Source organism: Mirounga leonina, unplaced genomic scaffold, assembly GCF_011800145.1.
Source record: "Mirounga leonina isolate KUSES-001 unplaced genomic scaffold, KU_Mleo_1.0 Mir_170, whole genome shotgun sequence".
NCBI classification, from domain to species: Eukaryota; Metazoa; Chordata; class Mammalia; order Carnivora; family Phocidae; genus Mirounga; species Mirounga leonina.
Window position 1 is genome coordinate 5109219 of NW_023270433.1, and position 15759 is coordinate 5124977.

General features: G+C 42.0%; 1 protein-coding gene across 3 annotated transcripts in view; it reads right to left on the bottom strand.

The window, feature by feature from the left end:
- NUP214 (nucleoporin 214) overlaps positions 1–15759 on the bottom strand; it is a 102344-nt gene that overhangs the window by 42124 nt on the left and 44461 nt on the right. For all 3 annotated transcript variants that reach the window (XM_035015599.1, XM_035015597.1, XM_035015600.1), the window contains exons 22-24: positions 14708–14965; positions 13410–13571; positions 11176–11275 (exon numbers count right to left, since the gene is read on the bottom strand). In XM_035015599.1, coding sequence (XP_034871490.1) covers positions 11176–11275; positions 13410–13571; positions 14708–14965 — 520 coding nt within the window. The remainder of the gene's footprint in view (positions 1–11175; positions 11276–13409; positions 13572–14707; positions 14966–15759) is intronic.

Genomic DNA, 15759 nt, shown 5'->3' on the forward strand with positions numbered 1-15759 from the left:
AGATCTTTTGTTAACCCTGAACGCAGTATGCAGTGAATTGTTTAGTAATTATTTAGTGTTCAAGTATGAGGGAGCAGACCCACTTGCTTAATGCAATCATGGATAAAAGCTCTATTCTCGGTTCTTGGGAGCAATTTATGTATCTGTCCTCAGTCCAAAGCTACCTTGACTGTTAAGTATAGCAGTAGTAGCTGTAGGATCCAGTTTTATTTTTCAGAATTCCCCCTAGAGTAGGGAGGATTGCCATTTTTCCATCAAGAAATTAACTTGGAAGAGGAAAGACAAAAATAAGTCCATGCCTCATAGAAGAAAATTATCAATTTAACGATCTTCTAAGCTCCTCACAATTCTCTGCTGGATTAACACAGGAGCCTTCCCAAACTTTATGAGATGGAGAGACAAGAAAAAATGGGTTGTTTTCAATGAAACAAACCCCCTTTGCTTTTCCAGAAAGACAGAAGAAGCTATAAACGTGTTCTCTGAAGAAACACATCTCTGTTCCCCTGAGATGTTCCACCACAGAGAGAAGGAATGTGGGAGCGGGGTTGCTGGGGCTGAGAAAGCCCCGGGCAGACACGGCAGACCTGGGTAAAGATGTGGTTTGAGCTCATAAAAATCACAAGGGAGGGGCGCCTGGGTGGCTCAGTCGTTAAGCATCTGCCTTTGGCTCAGGTCATGAACCCAGGGGCCTGGGATCGAGCCCTGCATTGGGCTCCCTGTTCGGCGGGAAGCCTGCTTCTCGCTCTCCCACTCCCCCTGCTTGTGTTCCCTCTCTCGCTGTGTCTCTCTCTCTGTCAAATAAATAAATAAAATCTTTAAAAAAAAAAATCACAAGGGAAATGAAAATCTTTCATGCTTTCCCAAAGACAAACAAAAAAGAAATTATAAGTAAAAATAAAAGCAGCAATTTATCCAACCTTTGAATATTTTTTATACCCAAAACTTAGTCATGGCGTGATGGTAAATTAAACCATGCACAAAATAGGCTGAGTACAATTATTATTCTCGTTGCTTGTGATAATGCTACAAAATCTGTTGGGTGTCCTAAATCCCCAAACACACAACATTAGGAATTCCCAGCACCTCCACACAGGGCCACGTGACAGCCCTGCAGAGAAATGCTGCTCAGCGCAGCCACTGACAAAACCAATCGACTAGTTGGGATCGGCCGTGATCCCAGAGAGCCACAGACGAGAAGGCATGACTGAATTCTACTTTATAGCAGTACAGGCCTGAAAGGGATGATCAGAACTTCATTTGATGTGCTCTGTTCCACACCTGGAAACACAAGTCAGAGGACTGTGAGCAGACACCGGCAGCGCACCAGAACTCCAAAGAGACACCGACTGCAGGCGTCCGCAGATGACATTACATTACTGGCGACACTTGAGTGCTGCTTTAGAAATGAGTAACGGGGTTGCACAGGTCACAGAGACTGGTCCAATTTGGTTCCTGGAGAAAAAGACTTTCAACGGAAGCTAAGTCCTCTGGCTCCCATTCCCCAGACCACTCTGATAAAAATTAAGCAACGATGCAGGTGAAAATACCAAATATCATCAACACAGGAAATGTAACCACCAGACCCCTGTCAAAGACTGCCTTGAATACAGAAGAATCACTCTGCTCTCTGTTGTTTTGTTGTTTGCCAACCCTTTCAGTGCCACCTGCCCACAGAAGCGGGCTGATGTGCCCATGTTGTTAGGGTGTGAGTTCTACACACGATTACAAAACTGAACTGTTAAGACCATGAAGCATTAAAATGTCACGTAGGCCCTTTCTTAGCAGTCCTTTAGATGTTAATGAACTTTAACAAGGTAAAAGTACTGTTGTTGTGAAAGGGGCCAAGTACTCATTCTTTTATCTATTTCAACATTTTTTTAAGTAAGCTCTATGCCCAACATGGGGCTCAAACTCATGACCCCAAGATCAAGAGTCGCATGCTCTACCGACCGAGCCAGCCAGATGCCTCTATTTCAACATTTTAAAGGGCTTAAAAAACAAGAAACCTGAGGGGCGCCTGGGTGGCTCAGTCAGTTGAGTGTCTGCCTTAGGCTCGGGTCATGATCCCGGTGTCCTGGGATCGAGCCCCACCTCGGGCTCTCTGCTCAGCGGGGAGCTTGCTTCTCCCTCTCCCACTCCCCCCTGCTTGTGTCCCCTCTCTCTCTCTCAAATAAATAAATAAAATCTTAAAAAAAACAACCACCAAGAAACCTGGTTATGCTTTATTTTGGTAATTCTGAATCATTATCATGAGTATCCTGTTACGTATTCATCGATGACACAGCATATCTAAACTGTGAAAGCTACTCAAATGCTAACTAATGAACTAGGAATTTTTTGGTAATAGTTTAAAGAAAGGTAAGGCAAGTGAGGAGAAAGCACAACATCTCAAGAGCAACCGGAGAAACAGACAAAACAAAGATCAGGAGAGAAAAGGAAAGCAGATGACAGAAGATGTGGAAAACAAAAGCTATCAGTCCATTTTCTCACCTACCAGATGGACAGTCACCCTGAAGTCTGATAACAAATGTGACACTCTGGGCAAAGATACAGGCAAGCTTGTCATCATACACTGCTTGTGGGAAGATAAATGATACAACCTCTACAGGGGTAAATGTGGCAACAGCTGTCATAATTACATCCACGTATGTCCACAAGTACACAGATGCCTCCGTGGCCTCAGAAGTCCAGCACTGGAGAGTTTATCCTACAGATACAGCCAGCTGCAAGCATGCAAAATGATCAATGTGTCCATTTACCGTAGCATTGTTGGTAACAACGCGAGAGGAGTATCCCCAATGTCAATCAGTGGAGGGGGAAAAAAAAAGCTATCGGTTCATTTTTAGGAGTTTCTTATGTCTGTCAGTGGAGATTATAACTGTCAACCATTGTTCCCTATTAGTAAATTTTATGTCCTTGAAGATTCAAAATATTTTCCAAAATACCATTAAAAGTCTTCTAACCCAAACTGCGGTTCTTGCATGAATGTCCAGATGCCAAATGACTTAAATAATGTAAGTTGTAACTGCTTTAGAGCCCTGAGAAAGGCCTATATTAAATATAAAAATGGGATTCTGTTAAGAATTCATAACTTGGAAAATGTTCACAATCATGTTTAAGCTGAAAGAGGAGGTTACAAAGCAGCATGTATTCAAACTTTACTTTAAAAAACTAAATTTTCAGAAAATAAAGATGAATAATATGTAAATAGTGACTGAACCTTTGTGGTGGGAATAAAGGTGATTTTAATTTTGTTCTTTTTAACTATCTGCTTTTTATAATGTCTATAATGAACATTTATAATTAGGAAATATCAGGATCAAAAAAATTTTTTAAGGTTATGGTTGTTACTAAAGTTAAAGTGGGGTGGCAACCTTAAGTCAGTGAAAGAAAAAACTGTCAACCTAGAATTCTTGGTGAAAATATTCGAAATACTTGAAGTATGATCAACAAAACATTCAAAAAACAAAAGTGAAATAAAGACTTTGGCAAACACATGAAAGCTGAAAGAATTCAGATCTACACCTGAAGAAATGTTAGAGGAAGCTTCAAGCAGAAGGGAAACCATAGAAGACAGAGACATGGGACTGAACAAAGAACTGAAGGACACTGCAAATGATAAAACCATCTGGGTGAACAAGAGGTTTTTCTTCTTCTTTAAATCTGTTTAAAAGATAATCAACTGTTTATACAACGTATCATGGAACTGATAACATAGGTGGAAGTAAAATGTACAATGATGAGAACAGCACAAAGGTGGGAGGGCAGAAATAGAAAAACACTGCTGTAAGATTCTTACATGGTATTTTTAAAAAAGATTTTATTTATTTATTAGAGAGAGCGCGCACAAGCCCGCACAAGCAATGGGGAGGGGCAGAAGGAAAGAGAGAAGCAAACTCCCCGCTGAGTGGGGAATCACTTGGGAGACAAGACTGGGTAAGTTAAAGATGTACACTGTAAACCCTACTGCATCCACATAAATAACATACAGTGTTAACAGCTGATAAGCCAACAAGAAAGCTAAAATAGAATCATAAAAAATACGCAACCCAAAAGAAGTTGCAGAAAAAGAGGAAAAATGGAAAAAAGAACAGATGAGACAAGCAGAAACCAAACAGCAATATATAGATTAAAACCCAACATCATATAATCACATTAAATATAAATGGTTTAAGTACTCCAATTAAAATTCACAGATTGTCAGACTGGATAAAAAACAAAGACTCAACTATACGCTGTCTACAAGAAATCCATTTTAAATAAAAAGACACAAAATTGGTTCAAAATAAAAGGATGGGAAAACAATATGCCATATTAGCACCAAACAAAGAAAGCTGGATTGACTACATTCATGTAAGAGAAAGTAGATTTCAGAGCAATTAACCCTAAAAGGGATAAAGAGGGTCATTTCAATAATGATAACTGGGTCATTTCATCAAAAGAATGTAACAATCCTAAATGTTTATGCAACCAATAAGAGTACTTCAACAGGACAAAAAAACTGACAGCACTGCTAGGTAAATAAGCAAATCCACAACTATAGTTGAAAATCTCAACACCACTTTCAGTAACTGACAGAACAAGTAGATAAAATCATTAAGAATACAGAACACTTGAACAACACCATCAACCATCTTAACTTAATTGACATTTATAGAACACTCCAACCAACAAGAACAGAATATGTGTTCTTTTGAAGTGCACAGAGAACATTTACCAAAATGACTGATACTCTAGCTCAGAGGTTGGCAAACTACAGAACAACGACCAACTGCCTGTTTTTATAAAAAAAAGTTTTATTGTTAACAGCCATGTCTATTCATTTACATAATGTCTATGATGGCATGCAGGCTACAATGGCCAAGATGAGTAGTTGAGACAGAGACCATATGTCCTGCATGCTTGAAATATTTACTGTATGGCCCTTTAAGAAAAACCTTGCTGATCTCAGTTCTGAGTCATATAAGGAGTCTCAATAAATTGAAAGACTTCAGGTCATACAAAGCATGTTCTCTGATCACAATGGAATTAAGTTAAAAATAACAAAAAGAGGGCGCCTGGGTGGCTCAGTTGGTTAAGCGACTGCCTTCGGCTCAGGTCATGATCCTGGAGTCCCTGGATCGAGTCCCGCATTGGGCTCCCTGCTCGGCGGGGAGTCTGCTTCTCCCTCTGACCCTCCCCCCTCTCATGTGCTCTCTCTCAGTCTCTCTCTCAAATAAATAAATAAAATCTTAAAAAAATAAAATAAAATAAAAATAACAAAAAGATATCTAGAAAACATCCAATTATTTAGAAACTAAATGACACACTTTTAAATAACCCACAGGTATACATATTTTTTTAAAAAACCGCAAAAGATAAATTCAAAAGTATTTTGAACTGAATGAAAATGAAAACATAACATATTCAAAATCTGTGGGATGTAGCCAAAGTGGTTCTAAGACAGAACTATATAGTACCAAATGCCTGTATTTGCTCTTTTCCCCCGCTCACGTGCGCGTGTACTCTCTCTCTCTCAAATAAATAAATAAAATCTTAAAAAAAAAAAAAAAAGTAGAATTGCTAGATCATATTAATTCAGTGTTTAGCTTTTAAATAAGCTAGACATAGTTCAAACTGTTTTCCAAAGCTGCTACATACACCCTTTTACGTTCCCAGTAGCAATGAGTGAGAGTATTTGAAAAAGAAAAGAATGGTCATAAATCATTGACCTTAGTTTCCACCCTAAAACACTAGAAAAAGAAGAGCAAATAAAACCCAAAGCAAGCAGAAAAACGAAAAAGAAAAAAAAAAAAAGGTAGAAAAATAATAGGAAAAAAAAAAATCAGTGAAACCAAAAGCTGGTTCTTTGAGATCAATAAAATTGGTAAACCTCTACCTAGACTGATCAGGAGGGGGGACAAAAAGATACAAATTACCACTAACAGGAATGAGGGAAGTGAAATCACTATGAATTCTAAACACATTAAGAGGCTACTAATCTGGGACTATTATGAAAAACTTCACACCAACAGATTCAACAACTCAAATAAAATGGACAAATTTCCTAAAAGACACAAACTCTCAAAGTTCACTCAAGAAGACGTCGATAAGCTGAAGAGTCCTATAGCTATTAAAAAAAACTGAAAATTTTAAGCCCAGATGGCTCTACTAGTGACTTCTACCAAACATTTAAGGATGAGATAATAACAAATCTACATAAACTCTTCCAGGACATTGAAGAGGAAAGAATACTTTCCAACTTATCCTACAAGGCCAGCATCGTTCTGATACCAAAACTGAACAAAGACATCACACGAAAAGAAAATCTATATACCAATATCCTTCATTAAGGTAGATGCTAAAATTCTATGGAATCCAACTATATACAACAAGGGCAATGCATCATTATCAAAGATTGGTCTAATATTCAAAAACCAACCAATGTGACGAGGCTACCAAGACAATTTAATGGGGGGGAAAAAGAGTCTTTTCAACAAATGGTGCTGGGACAACTGGATATCCATTTGCCAAAGAATGAAGTTGGACCACGATGTCACACTATTTACAAAAATTAAGTCAAAATGGGTGAAAGACCTAAATGTAAGAGCTCAAACTAAAAGATTTAGAAGAAAACATAGATATAAATCTTTATGACGTTTGATTAGGCAATGGTTTCTTAAATATGACATCCAATGCACAGGCAAAAAAAAAAAAAGAAAAACTAAACTTCATTAAAATTAAAACTTTCGTGATTCAAAGGACACTATCAAGAAAGTGAAAAACCACCTGAGGAATGGGAGACAAACGATCCATTTAAAAAATGGGCAAAAGATATAAATGGACATTTCCCCAAAGAAGATACAAATGGCCAATATGCAGAAATGGATGCCCAACATCATTAGCCATTAGGAAATGCATATCAAAACCACACAAGAGGGGCGCCTGGGTGGCTCAGTTGGTCAAGCGTCTGCCTTCGGCTCAGGTCATGATCCCAGGGTCCTGGGATCGAGCCCCCGGGAACGTAAAAGGGTGTAGCAGCTTTGGAAAACAGTTTGAACTATGTTTAGCTTAAAAAGCTAAACACTGAATTAACAATATGATCTAGCAATTCTACTTAAGATTTATTTATTTGAGAGAGAGAGAGAGAGAGAGTACACGCGCACGTGAGCAGGGGGGAAAGAGCAGAGGGAGAGGGACTCGATCCCTCAACCGTGAGAGCATGACTTGAGACAAAATCAAGAGTCAGATGTCCAACCGACTGAGCTACCCAGGTGCCCCTAGCAATTCTGCTTCTAAAATATTACCCAAAATACTTGAAAGCAGGGACTCAAGCAGACACTTGTACAAGGACAGTACACAATGTTCACTACATTACTCATAATAGCTAAGAAGGGGAAACCCACGTGTCCATCAACAGATGAATGGATAAATAAGATAGAGTATATCCATACAATGGAATATTAATCAGCCATAAAAGGACTGAAATTCTGACACATGCTACAACTTGAATGAATCTTAAAAATCCAAGTGAAATAAATAAGCCAGACACAAAAGGACCAATAGTGTATGATTCCATTTATATGAGGTACCTAGAATAGGAAAATTCTTAGAGACAGAAAATAGTATAGAGGTTACCAGGGGCTGGGGAGAGGGTGGAGTGGACAGTTATGTAACGGGTACAGGTTCAATCTGGGATAATGAAAAAGTTCTAGAAATAAATAGTGGCTTACACAACATGGTAAATGACTTAATATCACTAAAATTGTACACTTAAAAATGGTTAAAATGGTAAATTTTGTTATGTATATATTCTACCACAACAGGGGAAAAAAAAAAAAAAGAAAGAAAAAGCTTCCTAACTGTTCTATTTCTACCATTCCACACTCCAGCCCTTTAGAAATATTCTTAATATAGGGCACCTGAGTGGCTCAGTTGGTTAAGCGACTGCCTTCGGCTCAGGTCATGGTCCTGAAGTCCCAGGATCGAGTCCCATGTCAGGCTCCCTGCTCGGTGGAGAGTCTGCTTCTCCCTCTGACCCTTTCCCCTCTCATGTTCTCTCTCACTCTCTCTCTCTCCAATAAATAAATAAAATCTTTAAAATATATATATATTCTTAATATAAGAACCAGAAGCTTCCTGCTAAAACCGTAGGTCATCCCAACTATTCATGTTTATCAAAGCTCACAGAATTTTACACTAAAAAAAGGTGAATTTTACTGTATATAAATTATGTCTCAATTAAAAAAAATCTGCTAAGGTTAAAAAACAAAACAAATCAGAACAGGTTATACAACTGCCCAAAGCACTGAACAGACCTCTGCAGCTAGGTCCTGACCAAGGTTCACTAGATGTTATAGGACACAGGACTTCACTCCTGCCCCCACTCCCTGACCTTGGCTCCTGGTGCTCTCCCTCCTGTTTCAGCCACCAGCAGCCTCCTGGCCTTCCCGAACTTGCCAGACACGCTCCTGCTATAGGGCCGGTGGGGCTTTCTTCTTTAGGATACTCACGAGACCTGCTTGCTCTCTGGCCTTTTGATCTTTACTCAAATGTCAAGTGTCAGAAGCCACTGGAAGGCAGAATTTTACGTAAGACAGGAAGATCCAGCTTAATGGTGAAAGCAGTATGGTCTGGTGCTTCTGAGATACTTTCAGCACTAACCATGGAAGAGAAGCACCCTCTTCAAAATTATAGCCCACACCCAGATAACAGTCCTTAAATCCCTTCCCTACTTCAATTTCCTCCATCACAACTGTCACCATCTTAAACACTTCATATTTTAGTTATTCATTTCATTTATTGTCTTTTGATGACTAGGGCAGGGTTGGTTGTTTTTTTGTCTGTTTTGTTAACTGCTTTATCCCCAGCACCTAGAAGAGTGTATTAAGTATTTAATTAAGGGGCGCCTGGGTGGCTCAGTCAGTTGGGCATCTGACTCTTGATTTCGGCTTGGGTCATGATCTTGGGGTCATGGGATCGAACCCTGCGTCGGGCTCCACGCTTGGTGCAGAGTCTGCTTCTCTCTCTCCCTTTGCCCCTCTCCCTGCTCACATGCTCTCTCTAAAATACATAATTTTTAAAAAAGTATTTAATTAAGCATTTGTTGAAAGGATAAATAAATGAACACCAAAATTCCTGAAAGAAATGATGTCTCTGGGCACCTGGGTGGCTCAATCAGTTAAGCGTCTGCCTTCAGCTCAGGTCGTGATCCTAGAGCCCCAGGATCAAGTCCCACATTGGGTTCTCTGCTCAGCAGGGAGTCTGCTTCTTCCTCTGACCCTCCCCCCCCTCATGCTTTCTCTCTCTCACTCTCAAATAAATAAAATCTTAAAAAAAAAAAAAAAAAAGAAAGGAAAAAAAAAGAAATGATGTGTCTGGTGTGTTTTGGTAAAAAAGCAAAGAAACCAGCAACCCCACCTCGTTTGGCCCCCCTCTTCACACTCCACCTCCTGCCAGGTCTCTATACTGGCCTTCTTCCAACTCTGCCTCAAATGTGCTCTGCTCTGTCCTAGGTTTGGGCTTCCAGATATTCTGCATCCTCTGTCCAGAACACTCTTCTCTCCACAGGCAACTTCTGGTCACTTTCAGCTAAAGTATCTTTCCCTTACCAACCTCCTCGTCAACCCAGATTCAAGGAGACTGCTCATTATATGCTTGCACTTCTTCATCAGACTTAACTATACTGCAATCAAATAACTCCTTGTGTAACTGCCAGTGGCTCTTAGTGGCTGTCTTGCTAAAATGTAAGTGCCGTGAAAGCGGGGCCTTGGTAAGTCTCATTCGCGACTGCATCCCTAATACCCAGGGCAGTATCATACTCCTAGCAGATGCCCCGTAAGAATCTGCGGAATCCCGAGTGACTGAGTAGCCACGGGTTTGCGTTAGATAAACCCTCTTCCTTAAAACAGGGTGGTTAGTCAATGAATGTAATGGATGAAGCCATGCAGAAATACGTAAGTTCATCTTACAATAAATCTTCTGTAAGATACTACTCAGAAAAAGTTAAATGCAAAGTTAAGTACTTAAATACTTAAAATACACTTAAGGAAACTACCGCTTACCAGAATATGAAAGCAGTTTCACAATGAACGTCTTTCTCTCTCCAGCTTTCTTATTGGAAGAGGCGGTAAATGCCAATTTGCATTTATCAATTAATGCTTAGCATTAACCCATTACTCAATGCATGGTTATTAAAAATGAATTACATTCCAGGCACCGTGCTGGGCATACAAGTTCAATAAGTGTATTAACAGTCCAAATCCGTAGGGAAGGAAGAGAAAGTTTCTTTAAGATTCCTTTTGATTTTTTGTATCTGTTTTTCTTAAGTCAGAGAAAAGGGCAAGCATAAATCTGTTCCTCTGACAAAGCCCTGATCAGAGATCTGCTCAGATGAACCAGTTGAGGGAAACAGAGTTTAAGAAAAGGCTAGGTGAAACCACTAAGGGTGTTTCTCCTCCATGGTTAATGGCTAAAGTATCTCAGAAATCCCAGACCATACTGCTTTCACCATTAAACTGGATTTTCCTGTCTTATGTAATATTCGCCTTTTGGTGGCTTTTCTTTGCCTTCCCTACACTAGGAATCTGGCTACAATTCCCAAACTCTAATACACAGTTCTTTCCCTTGGAAGTTCGCAACAACCAAAAATGCCATCTTGGTATAAACAGCATACCAAAGCTTCAAGGTCACTACAAGATAGGAAAGTGGGTAGGCTTGTTTTTAGCTGTTTTAGCTGTTAGGATAGCCCTGAGATAACTAAGAAATTCCTGGAACAGGCAGTGTTGATAAACGGACCAATGAGGAATAAAGAGAAGGCCGGTGGACCAGGGAAGCAGGGCCACTCGATAAGGCCAAAACAGAGCAGTGAGCAGATCTGCTCCATGGGGTGGCAGAGAACAGGCACGATGTGGAAAAAACCAGGGCCTGGGGCTGCTCTTCCTGCTGCAGGACTAACCACCAGACACCAACTCCCTGAATGACACTGGTCCTCACCATCCCTCTGTTCAAAGTGAAGAAATGCCCCTCAACTCTTCCCTGTGCCTGGGAGAGGGTGCAGTGGCTAAAGAGATCTAACCGAAGAGAACCTAAGGCTCTGCCAGGAACAGTGTGACAGCGCAGTGCTGCCCCCGCAGGCAGTCCGTCGCTACTACAGAAGAACTCACTGGCTGGAACACACTCCAAGTAGTAACATACCCCATCGCTGCAGAGGTGGCTGTAGGGTTATTCTTCAGTTCCTGCACATTTACCACTTGAGGGACATTCTTCAGAGTTGATTCAGTCAAAGTACTTACAGCTATTCAAATAGAGAAGAGAGAGGTGTATTAACTGCAGTAAAGGATCACAAATTCCAGCCATATACAAATGAAAAACCAGGACAACAAATTCAAGCAGAATGTAATCTTATTATATAAAGGAAATCTACTCTGGGCAGTTCTGCAGCTCTGTGCTCAATGGGACAGCTGGCCTACCACATTAGTAAAGATTATGGGATGAGGTTTTGTGCAATTTAATCAAATGTACTAGTTTAGGGAAAAAGAATTCCCTGGCCATCTTTTATAGAGCAGAGCTGAGCTACCTGCAACACTGTTGGCTCATCCTGGAAAAGGGCAGAAAGAGCCAGAGGATGAGCAGTGTTCAGATTAAGGATTTTGCCATCCATCCAACCGTTCTTTCACATGGGCAGCTTATTATTACCAGATTTTGTTAGGTGTTGGGAATACCAAAAAATGTCCAAAATATAGCTTCTCTAAAGGAGCTCACAGCTTAGTGAGACAGGCACATGAATAAGATGTGGAAAACAGAGCTTGAACAAGAATGGGGGAAAAGGTCAAGAGGCCTGAATTAAGGAATGGCAACAGGGATGGGCATGACACCTTATCTATCTTAGGCATGTCAGCTTGCTTGTCTTTTTGGTCTTTCAATTTAAAACTGCATTCCAAAACACTTAATGACATCTCATAGTTAACTACTAAGAAAGTCTGAGCAAAGCTCTTGGATCAGTTTTTTGACACAGCTGAACGCGGTGGCCAAGGTGGAATGGGGGGTGTGTGGCAGCTCGCTCATTCCCTCCTTCAGAGAAGCGAGCAGGCTCTTCTTGCCTACGGCTACACATACCACATCCTTTACATTCAAAGGTGCCTACACCTTAGAAATTTTTGCTTCCAAAATGATAACAGAAATCACACCACCTCCTGCTGAGTGGAATAATCCCACATCCTGGCAGATTTTACGTTTATAAATAATCGACTCAATCAGCTTGATCTGGGGCCTATTCAGCACAATGCCAAGATTCTGCTTCCTCCAAGTAACATTTAAAGAAAAGATCGAAGACTTCTATTTTTTTCAGAAGGCTCAAAGCTACCTTAAAAAGTTATCTTGTTTGTGCTCTTTCATATCTATTTTAGACGCCTTAATAAGGGTTTTAATATTTGAACTTTTCTTCAGAATGCTTTTATCGTAATGGTAATCCTGTTTTTGTCTAAATCAAACCACTATGTCTCTTTAGTCTTTTAAAAACAACTGTCCAAAGTGATACGTGTTCTGAGCAGGGATAAAACTAAAAAATAATTTTATTCGACTAAAACACAAATATTTGATTTATAGCAGTTTCTCAACTTCGGCACTACTGACATTTTCAGCCTGGGTCATCCTGTGTTGCGGGCGTATCCTGTGCACTGGAAGATCTTTTACAGCATTCCTGACCTCTACCCACTAGAGGCCAGCAGCACGGCCAACCGCTGGGGAGGAGTGCCGGGTGCAAAATAGCCTCCACTTGAGAACCACGAAACATTCCTGGTGGCAACTGAAGCCCTTGAGGCCAACTACCTAGAAATCCTAATGCAGGAAGTTCTGGATAGCCACAAAGCACCGACAAAATGCAAGTGCTGATGATGACGGGCTCATCAGAGTTTCCATCTGTAAAGGCTAAATTGGCAATCTTAAGAAAACACTGCACTGAAACAGAAAGAGCACAGGGTTGGAGGCCGGGTTCTGCTACTTATCGGCTGGGTCACCTTCACCTCTCTCCGAACCTGACATTACTCAAAAGCAAAATGGGTACACTAATACCCACCTCCCAGAGTGGCTGGGATCCTTATTGATACTATGAGACAATTCTAATGTTATCTAGTGATCTAACAGCAAAGATTAATTTGGGGCTTGAAGCAGGTATTATTCAAAAGTAGGGATCAACAACCTCACCCCAAAACCACGGATTTCCCACTTGACTGGATGTGGCAGATCTAATACCTCCCCTTGAAATGAAAAAGCTTCAGATCTAGTCTCTGCCTTCTTGGGACCCACTCCCTGAATTGGGGGGGAGGACTGTCCCATCAGTCCTCTCTTCTCAAGGGCAGCAAAGAGAGCCAGCTGCTGCCTGGGACCTGCTGTGCTGGCCTGCGGTGGCCAGAGCTCACAACCGTGGCTACCTGGGGCCTGGCTGGCCATCTGACGTCTCAGCGCTGCAGCGGCAGCCGCCTGAGGGGCCGAGAGGCTGTGCGAAGGACCGGGGGCGCCATGTTTCACGGTTTTTGTTGCAAGCATTGTGCTATCAGCCCCTTGAGGAATAATTTTGCTAGCAGATGTCGACACTGAAGGAAAAAGAAACACTAAGTAAGAGAGTGGGTCGGAGAGGAATACACAAAAGTAAAAGAGGCAAGTCCTCCACTGTGAAGTTACAGGGAAAACACTAAGACTAAAAATGCTTAAGCAGGGCGCCTGGGTGGCTCAGTTGGTTAAGCGACTGCCTTCAGCTCAGGTCATGATCCCAGGGTCCTGGGATCGAGTCCCGCATCGGGCTCCCTGCTCTGCGGGGAGCCTGCTTCTCCCTCTCCCACTCCCCCTGCTTGTGTTCCCTCTCTCTGTCAGATAAATAAATAAAATCTTTAAAAAAAAAAGAAAAATGCTTAAGTACGCACACAGAAAAGTACCAATAAACTCACAGGCTGGCACCTCTATCTTTCAAAGACGCCACAGGCGATGTGCCTGCCCGTGTCTATTAACTAAATCTTTAACATGAGCACTTCCTCTGATACTGACCGAGACAGAACTTTCATGCCAACATAGGTCAACTCCCTGCTCTCTCTTCTCATAAAATCTCTCCATTCGAGCGCCTCCCAATGGGTGTTTGTCCTCTGTTAGAAGTCCCTTCAATGTGAAGTCCTGACACTGAACTGGAGGTGTGACAGCCCAGTACCGGTCACTTCTGAGAGCCAATACTGACACCCAGTGTGGCAGCCAGCAAGTTCCGGGGCAGCATATGGCTACAAGTAACGAGCTGAAGTGAGCTAGAATTTGAAAGGCATGAATGTTGGATGAAAGGATGTTGCTTTAGAGCGAGGCAAACAGCCTCCTCCTCTTACTCCTGAAAACATCATTTGTGTGTGTGCTGTTGTTTTTTTGTTTGTTTTCATGTATGTATGTAATCTCTCCACCCAACGAGGGGCTTGAACTCACGACCCTGAGATCAAGATTCGCACGCCCCTCCAAATGAGCCAGACCGGCGCCCCACACCTGTTTGGAAACACCAGCTGGACTCAGCAGGAAAGCTGTGCCGGTGTGAGGCCTGCAGGGCCCTTCTTCCTGCCTCTTTCAGATTTTCTGAATTCAGCTTCTAATTTCTGGACTATTAGCAGAGCGGGGCTGGACTTAGTGGTGGGACAGTATGAGAGCCAGGTACGGCTCCTCCAGCAGACGCAAACCTACAGGGAGCTTGCTGTGCACTTACTGGACGTCCCCAGCACGCCAGGCGAACCATGAATCAGGTGAGATTTAGCGAAAGGCACTGCTTGCGGCAAGACCCCAGGCTGGATGGAAGGGGTGCGCGCCACAGGCGCGTGCCGCGGGACCTGCGCCACCGTGTCGTCTTTACAGGACGCCCGTGCGTCTTCGCTCTCCAAAGACTGGGACACGGACGACGTGGAGCTGGCTTCGTCCAAGTCTTCATAGTATCTCTGAGACAGGAAGGCTGACCGGGACAGGCTGGCTACCAAGCCCGAAACAAAACACAAGTTAGACGATTCAGGCAAGTCTGCAAGCTGTGTCATTTCATTTTCACTGTCGGTAGAGAAATACCCAGTTGAGAAACACTTTAGTTATGACTTATTTTAAGTGGAAGAAGCTGTCGTGGAAGGTGAACATACACGGTTTGGGGGCCCTGCTCAAAGGAAGCTTTGGGAAACCGAGCGCTGTAGGACAGGAACATTTTGACTGTCAAACAAAACGTGAAGTGAGACGCGGGAGCCATGCTGTGCTAAAGGCAGGAGACCTCGAGCCACCCCCACAAGTTGTCACAGGCAGAATACTAACAAACCGGGAAAGTACCAGACAAGCTTGCACGGAAGAGCCTCTTGCCAACAACAAACTTCTAAGAACAGGTCATGCGAACTGGGGAAGACTGAATGCCCTCAGTCCCGGCGCCTCCAACATCCCCAACCCTCAAATGATTCTTTTGAATCAACTTGGTTAAAAAAAAAAAAAAAAAATCCCTGAAACTAATCCTGACTTTCCCTCTTTTTTCCCCCTTCTATAAATGATAAAGTAAGGCCTCATGCTATTTTGGAATACATATGACTGCCGTATAGTGGAAAAAACATAAACCAAACCAAAGACCTAGCCCTTTCTCAAATTACTTAAAAGCACTGCTACTATTTACTGACTTGGTTGCCTCACAGGCACATCGCTCTGCAAGATTTTATTCGTCACAATCAGCAAATGCAACTGAAAACCCCGCTACCTGCTGGGGCTGCCGCACCGTTCAGTTTGGTGACCATTAGCCAT